Source organism: Aquarana catesbeiana, linkage group LG02 (genome assembly GCF_042186555.1).
Source record: "Aquarana catesbeiana isolate 2022-GZ linkage group LG02, ASM4218655v1, whole genome shotgun sequence".
Classification (NCBI taxonomy): Eukaryota; Metazoa; Chordata; class Amphibia; order Anura; family Ranidae; genus Aquarana; species Aquarana catesbeiana.
In genome coordinates, this window is record NC_133325.1 from 77,543,129 (window position 1) to 77,562,831 (window position 19,703).

At 43.6% G+C, this 19,703-nt stretch overlaps 1 protein-coding gene across 1 annotated transcript in view; it reads right to left on the bottom strand.

Annotated features, from left to right (window-relative positions):
- PGR (progesterone receptor) overlaps nt 1-19,703 on the bottom strand; it is a 126,101-nt gene that overhangs the window by 65,778 nt on the left and 40,620 nt on the right. The window contains exon 3 of the mRNA XM_073613055.1: nt 16,520-16,636. Coding sequence (XP_073469156.1) covers nt 16,520-16,636 — 117 coding nt within the window. The remainder of the gene's footprint in view (nt 1-16,519; nt 16,637-19,703) is intronic.

A 19,703-nucleotide genomic window follows, 5' to 3' on the forward strand; every position in this document is an offset into this window, starting at 1 on the left:
TTTCTTTGGAGCAGCATTATACACAAGACTCTATAAGCAGCCCATACCCCATAAATACATCCACGTGTATAAGGCCTTATGGTGCTCAATAGCTCAAGCTGAAATTCACACTCATACAACTGAATAATTCAAAGGAGCTGTTCATCCCTGTTCCCCTTGTTGTGTATGGACCAGGGCTGTCTAACACATAAGCACGTGTGGCAGTTGCCCTGAGACCAGTTCTTAAGGGACACACCAGAACGATAAAAGTATTGTATCTTTAACCTTAAATTCTCCCAGTGTACATTATCACATCAGAGCTGAAGCCCTCTCCAAGTCATTCACCATCTCTCATAGACAGCTGTCTACTCACTACATTCCTGCTGCAGCACACAATCTGTCTCCACCTGGAAGGTAAGAAGAACTCCACTACTATCGTTCATCCTGATCCATCTCCATCTTCACATTTGAACAGGCATTTTTTAGATCTTGATTAGAATAGTGGCTACAGATAAAGATCATATATGTAAGGTTTTACTAAACCCACAACAGTAAAATCAGCCTGTATATGCAGTAAAGCATGATTGTTATACTTACTGTGGAACCTAAGGGGTTAATCCTCTGCATTGTGTAAAAAGGCTGTGTGATCCTGTCTTTTCTCATGCTCACCTTTATTCAATATCCCCAATCCATCTCCTGATAGAACAGAGCCTTGAGGGCAAGCTGCACATGCTCAGTTTGGTGTGTATTGCTAGAGAGTTTTTTTTTTCTTGGGAGAGTGCATGTGATCAGCACAAGGCCAATCAGCACTGTCCAGACGGAGGGTCAGGGGTCCTGCAGCCTCATTGGATAATCAGGGGAGAATGAAAACTCCTCCTACAAGCTTTAATCAGTGCTCTGCTGGACACTCACTCATAGAAGTCACAGGACTGCTCGAACTGCTGATGAGAAAAGGTATTTAGCAGTTTATATTTACTAAAACTATTGCATTTCCATGTTCTGTGTACTGTGGGAGACCAGATATAGTGAATGCAAGGTCCTAGGTTTAGTAACACTTTGAGACCCTTTTCACACTGAGGCAATTTTCAGGCGTTTTTAGCACTAGAAATGGTGCTTGTAAAGTGCCTAAAAACCGCCACCCCTTCATTGCAATGGGTGCTTTCACACCCGGGCGGTGCGCTTGTGGGACATTAGAAAAAGTCCTGCAAGCAGAATCTTTGGAGCGGTTTGGGAGCGCTGTATACAGTGCTCCCAAAATGCCCCCTTGCTGAGTTCAGCTTTAATAACTAATAGTTGAGCTTTTTTGAAAAATTATACTGTTGTATATTGTGACGTGTTGGGAATTATTCATGCAGACTTGTAAAGTCACTGAGCGGTCCCTATTAAATTGAAAACCTTTTTATTTATTTTGTGACTTTGCCGCTACCTCAGAAAAATGGAAAATCATTTTATTTTTCATTCCTTGGAGATAATAAAAAGTACAATGTAATCAGAACAATATATAAAACAATGAACAAAGCTGTGCAACATTTTGTGCTCCGGGCTATAGTATTATATTGTATTATATTTTAACAGCAGCTAATAAGTGTTCAGTGGGAGTCTATGACTGGGGCATTCAGAAGAAATTGAATCAAATGTCACTGTAAGCATAGTCTCTGCTTCCTACCCAACAATATCTGCTTAAAGTGGGTACAGATACTCCCCGTTTAATGTCTACGCGGACTTACAACCGGCTCTCCCCACTCTAATGTCACGTATATACATCATTGTATTGTACAGTACAGTATTTTCCTTTTTGTTCTGTACTTACGCAAATTAAAACAATGTTATTGGGCTGGGGTTTTGTATTTGGACCTTTTTTTTCACAATACAGTACAGTACAGTAGTTAAGAATGCTTAAAATATTGATTACTTGTGATTCTTCGATTAAAAACCAATTCGTTTAACGACCTGGTCCTTGGAACGGAACCTGGTCGTTAAGTGAGGAGTTTTTTCTTTTGATGAAGGCCTAAGGCCGAAACGCGTCAACATTTTTGGATGATGTGATTGCTGTAATGCACAAATAAATATTTTCTATGGAGAAGCTGTCGAGTTGCCGGCCTGTACTTTCTATGGATCTTTTGTGAGCTTAATTAGCCAGAGCACCGACTACTCTACACACCAACTATACTATATAGCGGTAGAGCTTGGGTGAGTTTTTCTCTTGTTAAGTGAGGAGTATCTGTATATCAATTACAATCTACAACTTTAATTTGTGATTTTATCTGACATTGAGGGTCATAATATTACAAAGATTTAAGCGAATTACACAAAAAACCCGGCACAAACAGGAAATCTTTTTTCTTACCATTTTGCATACTCTAATGTAGAGATATGAACTTTAGAAGAGTTATCTCCAGGCAGATACAAAAAGCCACCAAATAATTCAAGCCTAATTGAACCCTCCTAATTTAGTATACATATTTAGTATGCAGTACACAGTAATAAATATGGGGAACTTCTGGGGGTTTTTTCACTGATAACAGAGGAGAGCCAGTCTGCTTCCCTCTAACACAATGCAGCGGCCCGGCTCCCCAGCGACCTGACACCAGAACCCCCCCCCCCCCCCCGAGCCCTGCTTTAATCAACATCGCTCTTGCTCCCTGGGAAGTACTGTTTATTGAAGCAGTGGTTTTTTTTTTCATCTTAGGGTCATACCCTGCACAACAGCACTCTGGGAGTGAAAATCAAGCTTTACTACATTGCTTAAGCTGGTCATACACTATGCAAATTTCACTCAATGAGTGATCCTGCCAGCCCCCTCCCGCCCAACATTCTTCAACTGAAATACTGAAGGAGTGGTAAGAAAAATTTGTAGCGGAATAGTACCTGCATCCAAACGGATGCAGACATTGTTCAGGAATTCTGACAGCCACTGGTGCCTGCTGTCAGAATACAATGGGCACAGCCAAAGACCCATCCATCCACAATATCAGGGATGCAGGAATCAACAACAAAAAAAAAAAATCTAACAGTGTATGGCCAGCTTTAGACCAGGCTGTATGTCTCAGTTGCAGAGAAGTCTACATGGAATGCAGGACCTAGCCATTGGTTCTTATAACCAATCCATTCTGCAGCGGCCTCTAAGATAGGAGCCCAGCCATTTGGCAGGGTGCATCAAGTGCCAGACCACCCCACCTACGGGACCTCTTTTACTCAGCCACAATCGCTCCCTCTCCCAATCAGGCTGCTCCTCCTTTCCATTATTTCATTCACTTCAGCACCCAAACGGTTAGCCTAGAGTGGTACACATTGTCCCATAAGTTTGTTTAATGTAACTCACACTCTTCTTCACAAGAATCAGACCAGACATTTACTCTTAAAGCGGTAGTAAACCCTTCTTATGCTATTTCCACCATATCAAGCTTTCCTACCTTGTAAACTAGTTGTTCTGTGTAAAACGCTTCCTACCTTATCCCTTTCTGTGCAATCTGTCCTCTTCTAATCAGTGACGTAATGCGCGCATGCGCAGTTAGTCACGTTTTTCCGGCAGGCTCTTCTTGCCGGAAAGATGGTGTTTACATGACGGGGCTGCGTCATTTCCTTTGCGTGACGTCAACTCCGAGATCCCGCGAGACTGTGCCATTCACAAGCTAAGCCTTAACCGGGCAGCGAGCACACGAGATTATTGACATGGAAAGGGAGTAAGGGCGGAAGTAATAATAGTATTGAACATCGAAGACAGAAGTCAGCATGGCAGTGGCAGTAGAAAAAGAGCTTTATCAAATTCAAAGTTTTTACAAGTAAGAAGCCTTCATAAATTTTTCCTATGCAGCACTTTGATTTAAAGTAACTTAATGAACTTCATTCGGTGTATCTTCAGGTAGAAGTATGAGAGTTTACTACCGCTTTAATCAATACATTTTTTACTGGGCGGCACAGTGGTGTAGTGGATAGCACTTTCGCCTAGCAGTAAGAAGGGTTGCTGTTTCGAATCCCAACCACGACACTACCTGTCTGGAGTTTGCATTTTCTCCCTGTGCCTGCGTGGGTTTCCTCCGGGTACTCCGGTTTCCTCCCACACTCCAAAAACAGGCTGGTAGGTTAATTGAATCCTGTCTAAATTGTCCCTAGTATGTATGAATGTGAGTTAGGGGCCTTAGGTTGTAAGCTCCTTGAGGGTAGGGACTGATGTGAATGTACAATGTATATGTAAAGCCCTGCGTAAATTGACGCCGCTATATAAGTACCTGAAATAAATAAAAATACTGTGCATTCATATCCTTTACAGACAGTTCCTATTTAATTCCAGCAAAACAGGTGTTAACTTGATGCAACATCCAAAATGCAGAACATTTTACACCTCCTCTTTCTTAGTGCTCTGACCTGACTGGTTCAATGTTGTCTCCAAATGGTGAGAGAGAAAGTCCAAGTCCTTTGACCATTGTCAGGGTCCCATTGGGGGGTAACTCCACCTTTAACACAATTGATCATATCTTCACATGTATAGTCTTTACTATACACTCCCATAGATTCCCTCAAGGCCCAACCTCCTCCTGCATTTATCATCCACCCAAAGCTCATAAAGTGAAACATGCAGGAGAAGGCACACCACAGCACACACTGTTAACCCTTATAACATGAAACCTTAATCAATTTTTACACAACAGGAATATTACTTAGACGCCTGCCTACAGAATCACTGCTGCAAGATCCAGTGCCAGTCATCATAGTCACCTATAGTACAGCGTGGAGTGCTGTGAGTGCAGAGAATGGCGCTGAAATCATCACATTAGCCCAGTTCAGTTGACCACTCAGTGCCAGAGTAAAGATGAAGAGTACCCTGCATGTCATATGACTCTTCTGAAGACCTCTAAAAAAGGGCATGTATGAAAAAAAATCAATACATGCAAGGGGATGAGGATAGGGGGAGGATCTTATTGGGCTTTAAAAACGATTAGGCAACATGAATCCTTAATTTTAGTCAAACTCAAACTGTGGTCATTGTGTGTCAAGTGGTTAGTGGGCCAGTCATCAGATAAATTCAATCTTGCAAGCACTGGCATCGGTGGGTGCTGAACACTAATGTATATGGAAATGATTGTAGAAAGACATTTCATATAAAAGATCATTCGGAAGCTTAATTGTGCACAGTGGCAGGTATCTTTACAATCAGAAAAAGACTGAATAGTTCTTCTAAAAAAGTAGATAAGTATTACGAAAAATCAGATAATACTTATAATGATGGTATTATCCCAGATAGCAAGCAATTGAGCTGCAAGTTTGAAAATGACTTGCTAAGTTATTGCTAGACTTGCCAGGCTTCACAAGTTTGTTGCACAATTGCAGCAAGTCCGCATTGCATGACTCCAGATCAACTTTCTTTGCAAACATTCTGAAAGTCTGCTGCAAGTTCTGGTTCAGTTATGTTGTGCAATATTTATCCCACCACAGGGGTCACTGCGACTTGCAGAGCTCTTACTGTAGACTCACCACTGCAACTTTGCTCTTGCTAGACACTTGCCACGCAAATTTGCTACAATTTGGAAAAGTGTCAACTAGAACTTGTGCTTCAAGTGTATTGCAAGTGTACAACTTGCCAGTGAAAATGTGCAGCAAGTTACTGTAACATACTTACAATTCAACACTGCCACAAATTTGAAGGAAGGAACGTTGAACTAGTTCTTTCTAGAATACTCTATTGTACTCCAACCAGTGGCAGCTGGTAGGTTCTTTTTTGGGGGGGGGGCGTCAAACAAACAACACCCCCCGGCAGCGGCATGGCACAGCACCGCCCCGCGTGGACAGTCCAGCCTGGTACTTACCCACTCATGTGGCGGAGCTGTGGTGTCCTTTCCTGGAGTGCGAGCAGCAGCCACGGTTGCTCCGGTGTCCGCTCCTCCAGCTTCCTCCACCGTGTGTCTTCTGCCAAAGTGCTAGGCATCCAATAGGATCGCCTTCCGCTTTGACCAATCGGGATACGGGTCTCGCAGACCTGCCTCCTGATTGGCGGGGAGGAACTTTAGTGTGCAAATAGCGACAATTCATTTGCTATGGTCACACAACTGGGTGGACTCGGAGCGCAATGCTCTACGTTCCAAGCTCAACTTTATTGAGTCCTATTAGAGCCTCTCATAGTCTGGCGCCACAGATATGTAGATCAGGGGGCCGGGCACATGGATAGAGGAGGCGGAGCCTGTGTGCCCTCTATGGACGGGCCACCACTGACTCCAACTGCAGCCTTTCTCAGCCAAGGTTCTGTGGGATCTAGGGGTTCCTCCATAGGATGCTAGGGTGAGCAATGAGCAATTTCTGCTATCTCAGATAAGTAACCATTTGGAAGCTTGATTGTGCACACTGGCAGGTATCTTTACAATCAGAGAAAGACTGGATAGTTGCTATCTTCTGTAAAAGTAGATAAGGATTTAGAATAAAATAGTAATACTAATAATAAAGTTATTACAGCTTGTCTTTAGAAAGAACGTTGGACTCATTCTTTCTGCAGTACTCTATCGTGCTCCAACAGCAGCTATTCTCTAGGGTTCCGCGCAATCTTAGGGTTCCTCCAGAGGTTGCTAGGGTTTTTTTGAGCAATAACAAATTTCTCTTTCTCAGACCACTGACACCACAGATCTCTTCAGCTATTTGTAAAAGGGGGAATCTTCCTAATGACCACAAATTTAAGGGGCATTCTTCCCAATGACCATCACACTAATCTACAATGAGCTGTAGATATGGTAATTATTAGCAAGGGTTCTCTGAGCCCAGAAAGTTATTTCAAGGGTCTAGCAATCTTTAAAAGATTTAGAAAGGCTTTGCTACAGTATACAGTATATACACAGACAAACACACACACACCTATGCTAATTAAAATGTGGAGTTACCCTTTTATAAGGAAATTTCTTGCAGCTCCCAAAATGGGTGAAATGGTCATTTGTCATGTGCATATCACTTTATCCAAACATAACAACACAATGTTCAGGCTGTTCCATTAAAAGCATATTTGCTACCATGCGGGGGCACGCTGACCTTCACAGATAATGTGTTATTAATTGACCCTTTCACGTTTCCAGCAACAAAAGCAGTCAGAACACACCCAACTTTTATTGCTAGAAAATAGGAAAACGAGTTAAGTTATTGCTATACGCAGCTCAACTACAATTCCAGGAAATACTGAGAAGGAAAACTGAGAAAGCAGCCAGCTAGCGCCATAGTTTATCAGCCAGCATCCTTTAGAGTATATATTCTTTATTATAGAGAGAATGGTGTGAAGGTGAACTGTGGGGAAAAATGCAAAATATGGTTCTCCAAATATTTTACTGTATCGTATGGTTAAAGTATATAAGATAAACTAAGCTTGAGCTTGTAGTTGGCAGCAACTGTGCCAGCCACATCCCCCTTTAGAAGTGTCCACATCCTAACAGTGGATATGGAACAATATCTGCAGGTTTTTTAGGATCACTTTAATTTTGCACTTTAACTGCATACTACGCTCACTTCTACAGCAATTTTTTTGGTGTCTAGCACTCAAAACGTGGTCATAATGTATTTAGTCAGGAGCAGCAGGGCCATGGAGCTTACATGCCGGATATACAGTTATGAGAATTTTCAGGGTATTGCTTAGGCAAAATTAACCTTTCAGTGATAGAAGATTAGGGCAAGGATCTATTACCTGTCTTTTAAAAAAATCACGAGATTGTCTCTTTCCTAGCATAAGGCCCAATTCACTAAGCAATCATGATTATTTTGACATAATAACTAGAGGTGGACCGAACACACCCCCCCCCCCCCGGTTCGGTTCGGTTCGCACCAGAACTCTCATGCTGCGTACACACGACCGGTTTTGCCGTCGGAATAAACTCAGAAGGTTTCTCCGACGTAACTCCGACAGAATTCCATTCAAGCAGTCTTGCCTACACACGGTCAAACCAAAGTCCAACTGTCCAGAACACGGTGACGTACAACACTTGCGACGGGACTAGAAAAAGGAAGTTCAATAGCCAGTAGCCAATAGCTTCTGTCTCGTACTTGCTTCAAAGCAAGCGTCGTTTTTGGTCCGTCTGAACAGCATACAGACGAGCAGTTTTCCCGATAGGAATTGGTTCCGTTGGAAATATTTAGAATATGTTCTATTTCTAGGTCCGTCAGAATTTTATAAAAAAAAAGTCTGATGAGGAATACACACGATCGGAATAGACGATGAAAAGCTTCCGTCTGACTTTTTCTGTCGGACATTCTGCTCGTGTGTACGCGGCTTTAAACATCACAAAAGTTCAGACCCGAACCCCATTGAAGTCTATTGGACCTGAATTTACAAAATCAAAATTCCCCAATTTGAAGGCTTGTATGCAAGTTATTGGCCATAAAAAGGGTATAGGGACCCGGGTACTGCCCTGGGAGACATGTACCAATGCAAAAAAATACTTTCTAAAAAGATAGTTTTTAAAGGAGCATTGATTTTAATAATTCTTAAAGTGAAACAATAAAAATGAAAAATTCCTTTATAGTGCCTGGGTGGTCCCCTTAGTCTGCCTGTAAAGAGGCACAACTGTACCATGTATACAAGCTGCTGCAGCAAAAATGACATTTAACCACTTGCCACCTGCACTATAGCCGAAAGACGTCTACAGCGCGGGCTTAAATTGCCAGGAGGGCGTACCTGGACATCCTCCCGTTCTCACGCTTTCTGCACACCCCCTGGGGCGCGCGAGCAGTGTGCTCTGTGATCGCCGAGTCCTTGAGACTCGGCTGATCATAGATCGGGTAAAGGGTCAATCACAGCAGACCCTTTACCACATGATCAGCTGTCAGCCAATGATAGCTGATCATGGAAATAAACAGATGCCAGTTATCCCTTCTGTTAGAGGGATTAGAGGAACATTGGTCCCCTTAGCGCCCGCATGTGCTGCTAATCAGTGCCACCTATCAGCACCCACCAGTGCCACCTATCAGTGCCCACCAGTGCCACATATCAGTGCCCACCAGTGCCACGCATCAGTGCCCACCAGTGCCACACATCAGTGCCCACCAGTGCCACACTTAAGTGCCACCTATCAGTGCCCATAAGTGCTGCCAATCAGTGCCTCATCATCAGTGCTGCCTATCAGTGCCCATCAGTCCTGCCTAATAGTGTCCATCAGTGCCACCTATCAGTGCCCATCAGCGCCATATATCAGTGCCCATCAGTGCCACCTCTCCGTGCTGCCTATCAGTGCCACCTATCAGTGCCAATCAGTGCCTCCTGATCAGTGTCCACCAGTACCACCCCATCAGTGCAACCTATCTGTGCCCATCAGTGCCACTACTCCGTGCTGCCTATCAGTGCCTCCTATCAGTGCCCATCATTGCCTCCTGATCAGTGCCCACCAGTACCACCCCATCAGTGCAACCTATCTGTGCCCATCAGTGCCACCTATCAGTGTTCATCAGTGCCGTCTCATCAGTGTCCATCATTGTAAAATATGAAAACCATATTTTGTTTTTGTTTTTTAATTTTCGGTCATGTTTTCTTTGTTTAGCAAAAAATAAAAAACCCAGTGGTGATTAAAGACTACCAAAAGAAAACTCATCAGTGACGTCACACAGGAGTGATGACACCAGGTGACGTCACCCAGGGGCTCCGCTCCTTACCTATTTAAGAACTGTAAGATACCAAAGCAGGCAGATGGCAGTTAGCCTTTGTCACGGACGGTGTTTTTTTTGTTTGTTTTTTTTCCGGGTCCAGCAGTGGCAGCGGCATCATGATTGACGATGGATCTACATCGGGAGGCATTGTTTTTTCATTTTTAATAAAGTAATTATCAAAAACAGTGTTTTTTTTTTCTTTTTGTCACTTTTTTGGTGAATGGGTAGGGGTACTATGTACCCCATACTCATTCACATGGGGGGGTGGGATCTGGGGGCCCCTTTATTAAAGAGGACCTCCAGATTCCGATAAGCCCCCCCACCCGCAGACCCCCACAACCGCAGCCCAGAGTTGTTTAAAAGAGGCCCTTGTCCCCATCAACATGATGTAGACAGGTGCTTTGGGGTGGGGGCATGTGGCCTGGTATGGTTCAGGAGGGAGGGCATTCGCTCATCCTCCCCCTTTCCTGGCCTGCTGGGCTGCATGCTCGGATAAGAGTCTGGTAGGGATTATAGGGAGGGTTTGACACCGTTGCTTTATTTTTATTTTGGCGTATGGATTGGGGGGGGACCCAAACCGCCATTTTTTTCCCCACAGTTTTCTATTGCTGGCAATTAGGGATGGGCCGAACTGACCCCTGTTCGCTTCGCACCCGCACTTTCGAACACTGTGAAAGTTCAGACCCGAATAACAAACCCCATTAAAGTCAATGGGACCCGAACATCAAAAATCCAAAGTGCCCATTTTGAAGGCTTATATGCAAGTAATTGGGCATACAATGGTTATAGGGTCCGGGTCCTGCCCTGGGGACATGTATCAATAAAAAAAAAAAAGTTTGTAAAAAACGTCATTTTTAAATGAGCAGTGTTTTTTTTTATTTTTAAAGTGAAAGCATAAAAATGAAAAATTCCTTCCAATATAGTGCCTGGGGGGGTCCCCTTAGTCTACCTGTAAAGTGGCAGATCTGTACCATGTCTAGAATCTGTTGCAGCAATAATTGCATTTATAAAGCCAAAAAAATGAAATTTTCCCTGCAAGCTGACTTTATTTTGCTCAGCAACAGCTGGGGAGCCACTGTGTAAGATGAGGCCACAATGTAGTGCACTGGGAACAAGATTAGAGATTTTTTGGATACATTCTGGTGTCACTTTGACTTTGGATAGAAGTAACGGGTGCGTAAAAATTGGTCTTTGGGTGCCAGTGGCGCCTTCCTATCATAACCATATAGAGGTAATCTTGATGAAAGCGAGAATTGGCCCTGCTGTAAAGAATTGCAATGATATTCACTTGTCAAACAGGTGTAGAAAAATTACTCTTTGGGTGTCGGGGGTGCCTTCCCACCATAAGCCTATAGAGGTGCTCTTGATGAAGGCAAACAAAATTGCAATGATATTCACCTGTCAAACAGGTGCTGAAAAATTGGTCTTTGGCTGTTAATTGTGCCCATGAAACCTAAACCAAAAACATTCTTCCAGATGAAATGATTGGAACACCCTCAAAGCTAGGCAGCCTCGAAGTCCTGCAGAGATTCCACATCCCAAAAAGACTTATCCAGTTACATCAGCATCAGGGGCTTCATAGCTGGTAATCCAGGACTGATTCATTTTTATAAAAGTCAAACAATCCACGGAGTCTGTGGACAGATGCGTTCTATGATCAGTAACAAAACCTCCTGCAGCACTGAATGCATGCTGGATGCAGGGCAGCCCAACAACTCAATAGCACACTGGGCAAGTTCTGGCCAGTGGTCTATTCTCATGACCCAGTAAGTCAGTGAATAGTCAGCTGGAAAGCTCTCCATCTCTGTTTTGGCGCCGAGGTAATCGTCCACCATGTCATGCAGATGCTGCCGATGGGATGTGGAAGCTGACAGCCCTGGGCGGCGGGGACTAAAAAAATTCAGAAATGCCTCACTTAGGCGGACGCCTTCTCCAAAGCTCCTCTCTTGACCAACAGAAGACTCAAAAGGACGTTTTCCACCACACTGTAACCTACTGGAGTCAGGAAAAATGTTCAATAAAATCCTCTTGAACATGTCCTTAAGAGATTTTATCTTCTGCACTCTCTTTGGGGACGGGATGAATTCTGAGACCTTCCCCATATAACTGTGGTCAAGGAGGGTTGCCAACCAGTAATCATCCTTCTCCTTTATGCCATGTATTCTTGGGTCCTTTTGCAGGCTTTGAAGCATGAGGTTGCCCATGCGCCTCAAATTTGAGGAGGCTTGAGAAGCAGACTCCTTGGGGTCACTTAGGATGACAGCATCTGGAACTTCCTCCTCCCAGCCAGGTACTACTCCCAAGGGTCCTGGGGTTGGAAAGGCATTGACTCATATCTTCCTCTTCTACGAAGCCTATGGAAGTGCCAGAATCCTCCTCCTCATCCTCCTCCCCTCTCTCCTCCTGTGTGTTCTGTGACATAGGAATGATGGTGTCTGGATAAAGTGGGCCTTGAGAGGAAAGGAAGTCCTCCTCTTCCTCCTGCTACTCTGCCTCCAATGCCCTGTCCATAATGCCATGCAGAGTCTGCTCCTGCAGGAACACAACAGGGATTGTGTCACTGATGCATGCACTGTCACTGCTCACCATTCTTGTGGCCTCCTCAAATGGTGACAATACAGTGCATGCATCCTTAATGATCAGCCATTGGTGTGAGGAAAAAAAAGCCAAGGCGTCCTGACTCTGTCGTTGTGCCGTACTGGCACAGGTACTCGTTGACGGCCCACTGCTGCATGTATAGCTGCTGCAGCACTCCCAAAGTTGAGTTCCACCTGGTGGGCATGTCACAAATCAGGCGGTTTATGGGCAGGTAGAATTCCCGATGAATTTCAGCCAACCGAGCATCTGAAATGGTTACAGACTCTTCTGGCCTGCTTTTGGACATCTTGCAACCCTGGGTACGTACTTAGGAAACGCTGCACCACCAAATTGAGGACATGTGCCAGGCATGGCACATGTGTCAACTTTCTCAGTCTAAGGGCCGACAGGAGGTTTGAGCCATTATCGGACACCACTATTCCTGGCTCCAACTGGCGTGGTGTGAACCACCTCTGGGCCTGTCCCTGCAGAGCTGCAAGAACCTCTGCTCCAGTGTGGTTCCTGTCCCCTAAACACACCAGCTGAAGCACTGCATGGCACCTTTTAGCCTGACTCTGGGAATAGCCCTTTGAACGCTTAGGGGGTACCTGATGTTCATAGGACAATTCTGCAGAGGAGGGCATGGAGGTAGTGGGGGAGGAGGAGGAGGAAGGGGGGAGAGCTCACAGGTCTGGCTTTATCACCACCAGCTGTATGGAGACCTAGGGGCACAACAAGCTGCAGCACTGGGCCCTATCCTGCATCCTTTCGAGTTGCAAGCAGCAATACCCAGTGTGCTGTGATTCGAATATATCGTCCCTGCCCATGCTTGCTGGACCACGTGTCAACAGTAAGGTGGATTTAATGGCTGACTGCCTTGCCCAACAATGCCAGAACATTCCCTTCTACGTGATGGTAGAGAGATGGATCGGGCTTACGTGAAAAGTAGTAGCGACTGGGAACCTGCCATTGTGGTACAGCACATTGTGCGAACTCGCGGAAGGGGGCAGAATCAACCAGGCTGAAGTTATAGGCACATGACATTAAAAAAAGTATCGGTAATCGTTATCAGCGAGTACTTGAAAAAAAGTATCGGTACTTGTGCTCGGTCTTAAAAAAGTGGTATCGGGACAACCCTACATCTGATCACAGCACTTTCCCCCAATCCTTCTCTAAATCATTTAGATGTTTATTGGCAAACTTCAGCTGGGCCTGTACATGTGCCTTCTTGAGGAGGGGGACCTTGTGGGTGCTGCAGGATTTCAATCCATGGTGGCGTATTGTGTTACTAATGGGTTTTTTTGGTGACTGTGGCCCCAACTGCCTTGAGATCATTCACAAACTCCTCCCGTGTAGTTCTGGGCTGATCCCTCACTTTTCTCATGATCATCCTTAGCCCATGAGGCAAAATCTTGCATAGAGCTCCAGACCGAGGGTGATTGATGGTTAATTTGTATTTCCTCGATTTGTGAATAATCGTTCCAACAGTTGTCCCCTTCTTACCAAGCTTCTTGCTGATGGTCTTGTAGTCCATTCCAGCCTTGTGCAGGTCTACAATCTTGTCCCTGACTTCCTTTGGCATCTCTTTGGTTTTGCCCATGATGGTGGGTTTGAATGGAAGAAAAAGATTCTGTGGACAGGTGTCTTTTATACACATAACGAGCTGTTGTTAGGAGTGCCTTCTTAAATTGACAGGACTAATCTGTGTACCACATGAGCACATACTATAGCCAGTCTGTGGGAGCCAGAAATATTATTGGTTGATAGGGGATCAAATACTTATTTACTCACTGAACTGCAACTCAATTTAAAACATTTGTGTTTTTTTTCTGGATTTTTGGTTGATATTGGTTGATATTCTGTCTCTATCATTTAAAATACACCTATGTTAAAAATTATAGACCATTCATTCTTTGTAAGTGGGCAAACTAACAAAATCTGCAGGGGAATAAATAATTATTTTCCCCACTGTATCCTTCAGTAATGGTCAGGACCCAACCCTGTGGTTTATTTAGAGGTGAGTTTAGGCACTTAAGCCAGATGCCCAGAAATCAGCCTGAAATCAAAGCAGCTATTCTTGACCTAGGTTTTCAACCTGCTGTGATTAACTGCAATTGATTGCACCTGCTTGCAGCATTGTGCAACTGTGAGTGATCAATCAAGTGCAAGGAATAATCACAACAACGAAATCACAACAGAACTGGCAGAAGGCTGGAGAGAATGTTCACAGAGAATCTGAAATCAATGGTTGTTGCGGGCAACAAGAACCAAACGGAGTTGTTTACAAACTAGTCTTATACATAATGGAAAATTCATGACCCAGTTTGGTCAAGATGAAACTTTCCTTGTGAAATTCTTGTTTCAGGGAACTTAAAAATAGCAATCAGGATCTGTGTAAAAGAACTCCAGAAGCTGTGCCTAAAAAATGCAAGCAGAGGGCTAAGGACCAGTGCCTTATCTATAGGCTGCATGGATCTGCTCATTTCTCCATTAATGACTTACCATTCCTTGTCCTGCACTTTGTGTAGTGGAGGCCATCTCAGGTGGAGGAATATGGCTTTGCTTCCTCATATTAGACCTGTCCACTGATGACTGGTGAGCTGATAACTGGTGGAGGAATATTCAAAAAGCAGCAGGAGTGGTTTAGAAAGCACAGATCCGCATCCTGAATGAAGCAATGAGATGCATGCACTCAGAGGCAGCAGTACCTTAGATCTTCGGTATCCAATAGTTTCAGTATAAGGGCCACAACATATATTTGCGAGCCAAAAAAAATGTTTTATAAATGAATTATTCCTCCCTAACATCAAGGTCCCCCTTTACATCAGTATCACCAATAGATCTCCCCCGTGCATCAGGGTTCCCATTAGCATCCTCCCTGACATCAGGTCCCCATTAGAGTCCCATCTTACATCAGTGTCCCCATCAGAGTCCCCCTTACTATCATAAAGTTTACAGTGGCAGGAGTCTGGAGCTGATGCTTGCCTGGACAGGGGAAGGTCCAAAGTTCCATCCTGCTGTGAATGCTTGGGTAAGCACAATATTCATGGCCAGGACATGGCGGTCCTAGCAACCAACTAGGGGGATAATACAGCGAAGGGAGGGAAACTGTTCTGAAAATTGTGGGGGAAATTTGGGGAACCATGGGCAGCCTCTGCTGACCTGAATTCTCAATCTGAGCACATTAAGCATATGCTACTGACATTAGCTGTGCTCCATTAACAATTGTGTAGCAGTTTGGATGTGGCCCATGGGTTGAAGCTTGCAGTCCCCTGCCTTAGATAATAAGATAACACTTTATTGTCATTGTATATATACAACAAAACTTATCAAGGGACTCCTGTACAACATTAATATTAAAAACACTTCCCAACACAACATCATCACATACTTCCTAATGCTGCGTACACATGGCCGGACTTCCCGACAGAAAAAGTCCGATGAGAGCTTTTGATCGGACATTCCGACCGTGTGTATGCCCCATCAGACTTTTTCTGTCGGCATTTCCGACGGACTCAGATATAGAACATGTTCTAAATCTTTCCGTTGGAAATGCTGATGGAATTTAGCCCGTTGGCAAGTCCGCTCGTGTGTACGCGGCATAACACATGCCCACATATAAGTCCTTAACCACTTGCCTACTGGGTACTTTCACCCCCTTCCTGTCCAAGCCAATTTTCAGCTTTCAACGCTGTAGCACTTTGAATGACAATTGGGCAGTCATGCAGCACTGTACCCATACAGTATGACATTTTTATAATTTTTTTTCACACAAATAGAGCTTTGTTTTGGTGGTGTTTAATCACCACTGGGTTTTTTTTATTATTTGCTAAACAAACAAAAAAAGACTGAGAATTTTGAAAAAAAAACCCAACACTTTGTTATAACATCTTGCAAGCAGGTCATTTTTCTCCTCATTAAAAATGAATTAAATAGCGTTTTTGGTTTGTGGTGCTCAGATGCAGTGTAGTTCCACTTTAATGTTTCTAGGTGCTCCCTATAACATAGCATAACTTCACTTTTAGAGCTTTTTTTCTATTTAAAATAAATCTTAATTGAGATGAATAAAAACTCTGCCGCTGCTAATCATTGTCTAAAAAAAAAGTCTAGTCTTGCAAAACAGAAACTGACTTACTATGGAGAATACTGTCATGCAGAACTATTTAAGCATCCTTATGGGACCTTATTATAATCCATCACTGCTCAGAAACACCAGCGGTTCTGATAGATTTCATTATTGTCAGACAAAGCTTGCTTTCCAAAAATGGTTTGTGTCCAGCCCTACCAGTCAGGAACATAACACTACATGGGTGAACGTGGCTAAAAATGTTCTGTATTAAACAAAGTAAACATTCCTTACCTCCTAGGACCATGCCCGCCTGGCAGCACTTCCTGAGCCGACATGAAGGGCAGTTCTTCCTTCTGATCTTATCAACAATGCAGTCATTCCTTCCAGCACACAGGTAATTGTGCTGTCCTAAAATGGCAGAAGAAGCATAGATCATTAGTTCTGTAACAGAAGTGTAATGAAACATAAACACTTTTTGAAAAAGTGAACAAAAATATATAGTGACAAGCTAAATTTTACTGTTTTAGGATGGAAGCGCTCACTGTATGAATAAGTCAATAAAGTAACTGGGAGCTGGCCTCTTACAGCCTGGACAATCTTATTCTAGATGGGTGCAAACATTTTGCAAAATTTGTTCTTGCATGGCAAAGTTCATCAACCAAAGGCCTCAAAGATGGAAAACATGAATTGTGCAAACTGCTAATGTTAATGTCCACCAGTAGTCCTGCAGTACAAGGTCATCCATCCTGGTGTAATGGCTACCACATATATATTGCAGTCTCCCACTGAATATTGTTGTCCTAGCCTGTTGTTGTCTTCAAAGTGGCATAGGTGCCACCACCTTGGCTTCCACTTCTTTTTTGTTGGGGTAGATGAAAGTCAACAGTGGTAGGTCAGGATCCCATAAATGTGCCATTATAACATTTCTGAATACAACACAGAGCAGGACCTGAGTTGGGATGTTTAACATTAGAGGGGTGTGGCTAGAAGGAGAACAGTTTTAAAGTTTATTTAACTGTGATGAAAACCAAATGGTATTATATATTTCCTGAGAGAGAAAAGAGAGGGACCTGCATAAGATTGATTTACATCAGAACCAAGAGAGAATAGCTTAGAAGCGCATTCAACGTTGGTCAATTCTCCCGTCAGAGCTACAAAAAACCACAAGTGACATAGTGGCTAGGGAGTACAGAATGCAGTGGAAGTGTTGGATGCTGAAGATTCCAGTGGTGAAAGATCACCTCCAACAGGCTGTTTTAGTCCCACTAAAGTCCTACTAAACATCCATACTAGAATTTTAATCCAAGCATGCAGTCTGGCTGGCCAGGAAAGAGGGGGAAAAGTGTGCGCAAGCCTCACCCCAACCCAAACCAAGCCACGTGCTCTCAACTTCGGGGGGTGTCGGGGACCCCCCCACACCCGCCATTGCACCTTGTCCCCTTGTTGATAAGGACAAGGGACTCATCCCCACAACCCTTGCCTGGTGGTTGTATGGGTCTGCCGCCTGGGGCTTATCGGAATCTGGAGCCCCCAAGGTGAATGATAACCTACTCATTCACAAAAAAAAAAGAGTTGCAGCCTAGAAATAAAGACACCAAAACATTTGAAAAGTCATTGACATAAGTACAAAATAACCTCTATGCTACCCAGTGTAACACGGTGAATACAATCATAGCAAAGTTGGTTGCTGCTAGCACCTAATGTATTTTCCCACATATACACATAACTAACAAATAATGAACAGTGCTTAACTACCAAAAAATATGCAAAATAAACTGCAAAAAACCACAATAAATCTTATAACATAACAGTGTTGTGTTAACAAATGATAAAGTGCAAATTATAAAGTTTATATAATAAACATAGTCCTAATACAGTGCATAACCAGTCTCTTCTGTTCTTCTTGTGTCTTCTCTCCTCCAAGCCTTATAGCCAATATCATGTACCAAAATAATAAATATAAAAATATAGATAACAGTGTGTGCAAATAAGTCCTTAAAAAGTGTCCATTTATTTTGTTATAAAAGCAGTGAGACTTCAAACAATGTGCAAAGTAAACATCCACTCGTGCCACCTCAGCGCTCTCACCTCACTTATATGACCCACAGATGATGTAAGGGTCATAAAACGCATGTCATCTATCCACCTGGACCTTCCTGCTACTTGAGTGCCCACTTGTGCACTAATGTAGTCGTCCAAAATATTCTGGTATGGGCCCTTTTAAGGCTGTTATGATCTCATGGGATTGTACTATGTATCTCCATCATATACCATGTCAAGAGATAAAGACAAGTATATAAAGGTGTAGCGCTATTGTGCCAAAAAACCATATAGACAAAAAAATATAATTACATATACAAATGTGATAAAGAAATTTGTTCTAAAGTGAAATAAAGTCTCTGGTGATCTTCAAGTGTCACTTATGTATAATGATTGTTCATAGTTCATACTCGAATAAGACGGTCCTGTTCACCACGTGAGTAGCCAACATGAAAAACTAATGTGATGGGACCACCACCCAGATGAAATGCAGGCTTACCAAAAGGGATGGACTCAAAAGAACGTACGTAGCTTTAAAAACATCACTTCCGGTCCACGTCACCCAGGCTCCGCCCTATGTGTTACAGTACAAGTCACCTGACTTCATCAAGGGAAACAGAAAACTCACTGACAAATCCTTTACTAAAAAAAAAAAATGTCCATTATTGTAAATCCATTGTCAATCACAATACCCGCCACTGACTTGTGAATTAACCACTGCACACGACTGATCCCCTATAGCAGCGGCCTCCAAACTGTGGCCCGGAGACCGGATGTGGACATTGGTGCTTTTATCTGGCCCTTGGGGCACTATTCCATCCAGGCACTATTCCTCCCGCTGACACCAACAATGGGGCTCTATTCTTTCCACTGACATGAACGATAGGGAAGAATACCTTCCACTGACACCAACAAAGGAGCACTTTTCCTCCCACTGACACCAAAAATGGGATACCAGGACATTTTCTACTCCCACTGGCCACAGTCCAGCCCCCCTGAAGTCTGAAAGACAGCAAAACTGGCCCTTTGTCTTGAATGTTTGGAGACTCCTGCCTTATGGTAACACTAGCCAAACAACAGCTCCCCAATTTATCATCAGCTATATAAGGAAAAGAGCGGGGATAGTGTTCACATCATTGGCTATACATAGTTATGGCCATATTTAGGCAATGATGTATGGCTCCTTTACCTGCACATCTGCTTGCATGAATGAGGATTCCTGGACCTGGTGACATCAGTTGTCAGTAAAGATGCAGCGGTTGCCAGCAGCTGCTGCTTGCTTACCACTATTGAGAGCATTGTTCAAATATGGCCGAATTCAGGCAATAATGTAACTCACTCCATTCCTCGCCCATTTGCGTATGTGGCCTTTGATTCCCGGCTATGTAAGTGAATAGTCTGGGTGACATCAGCGGTTGGTCAGGATGTACTCCTT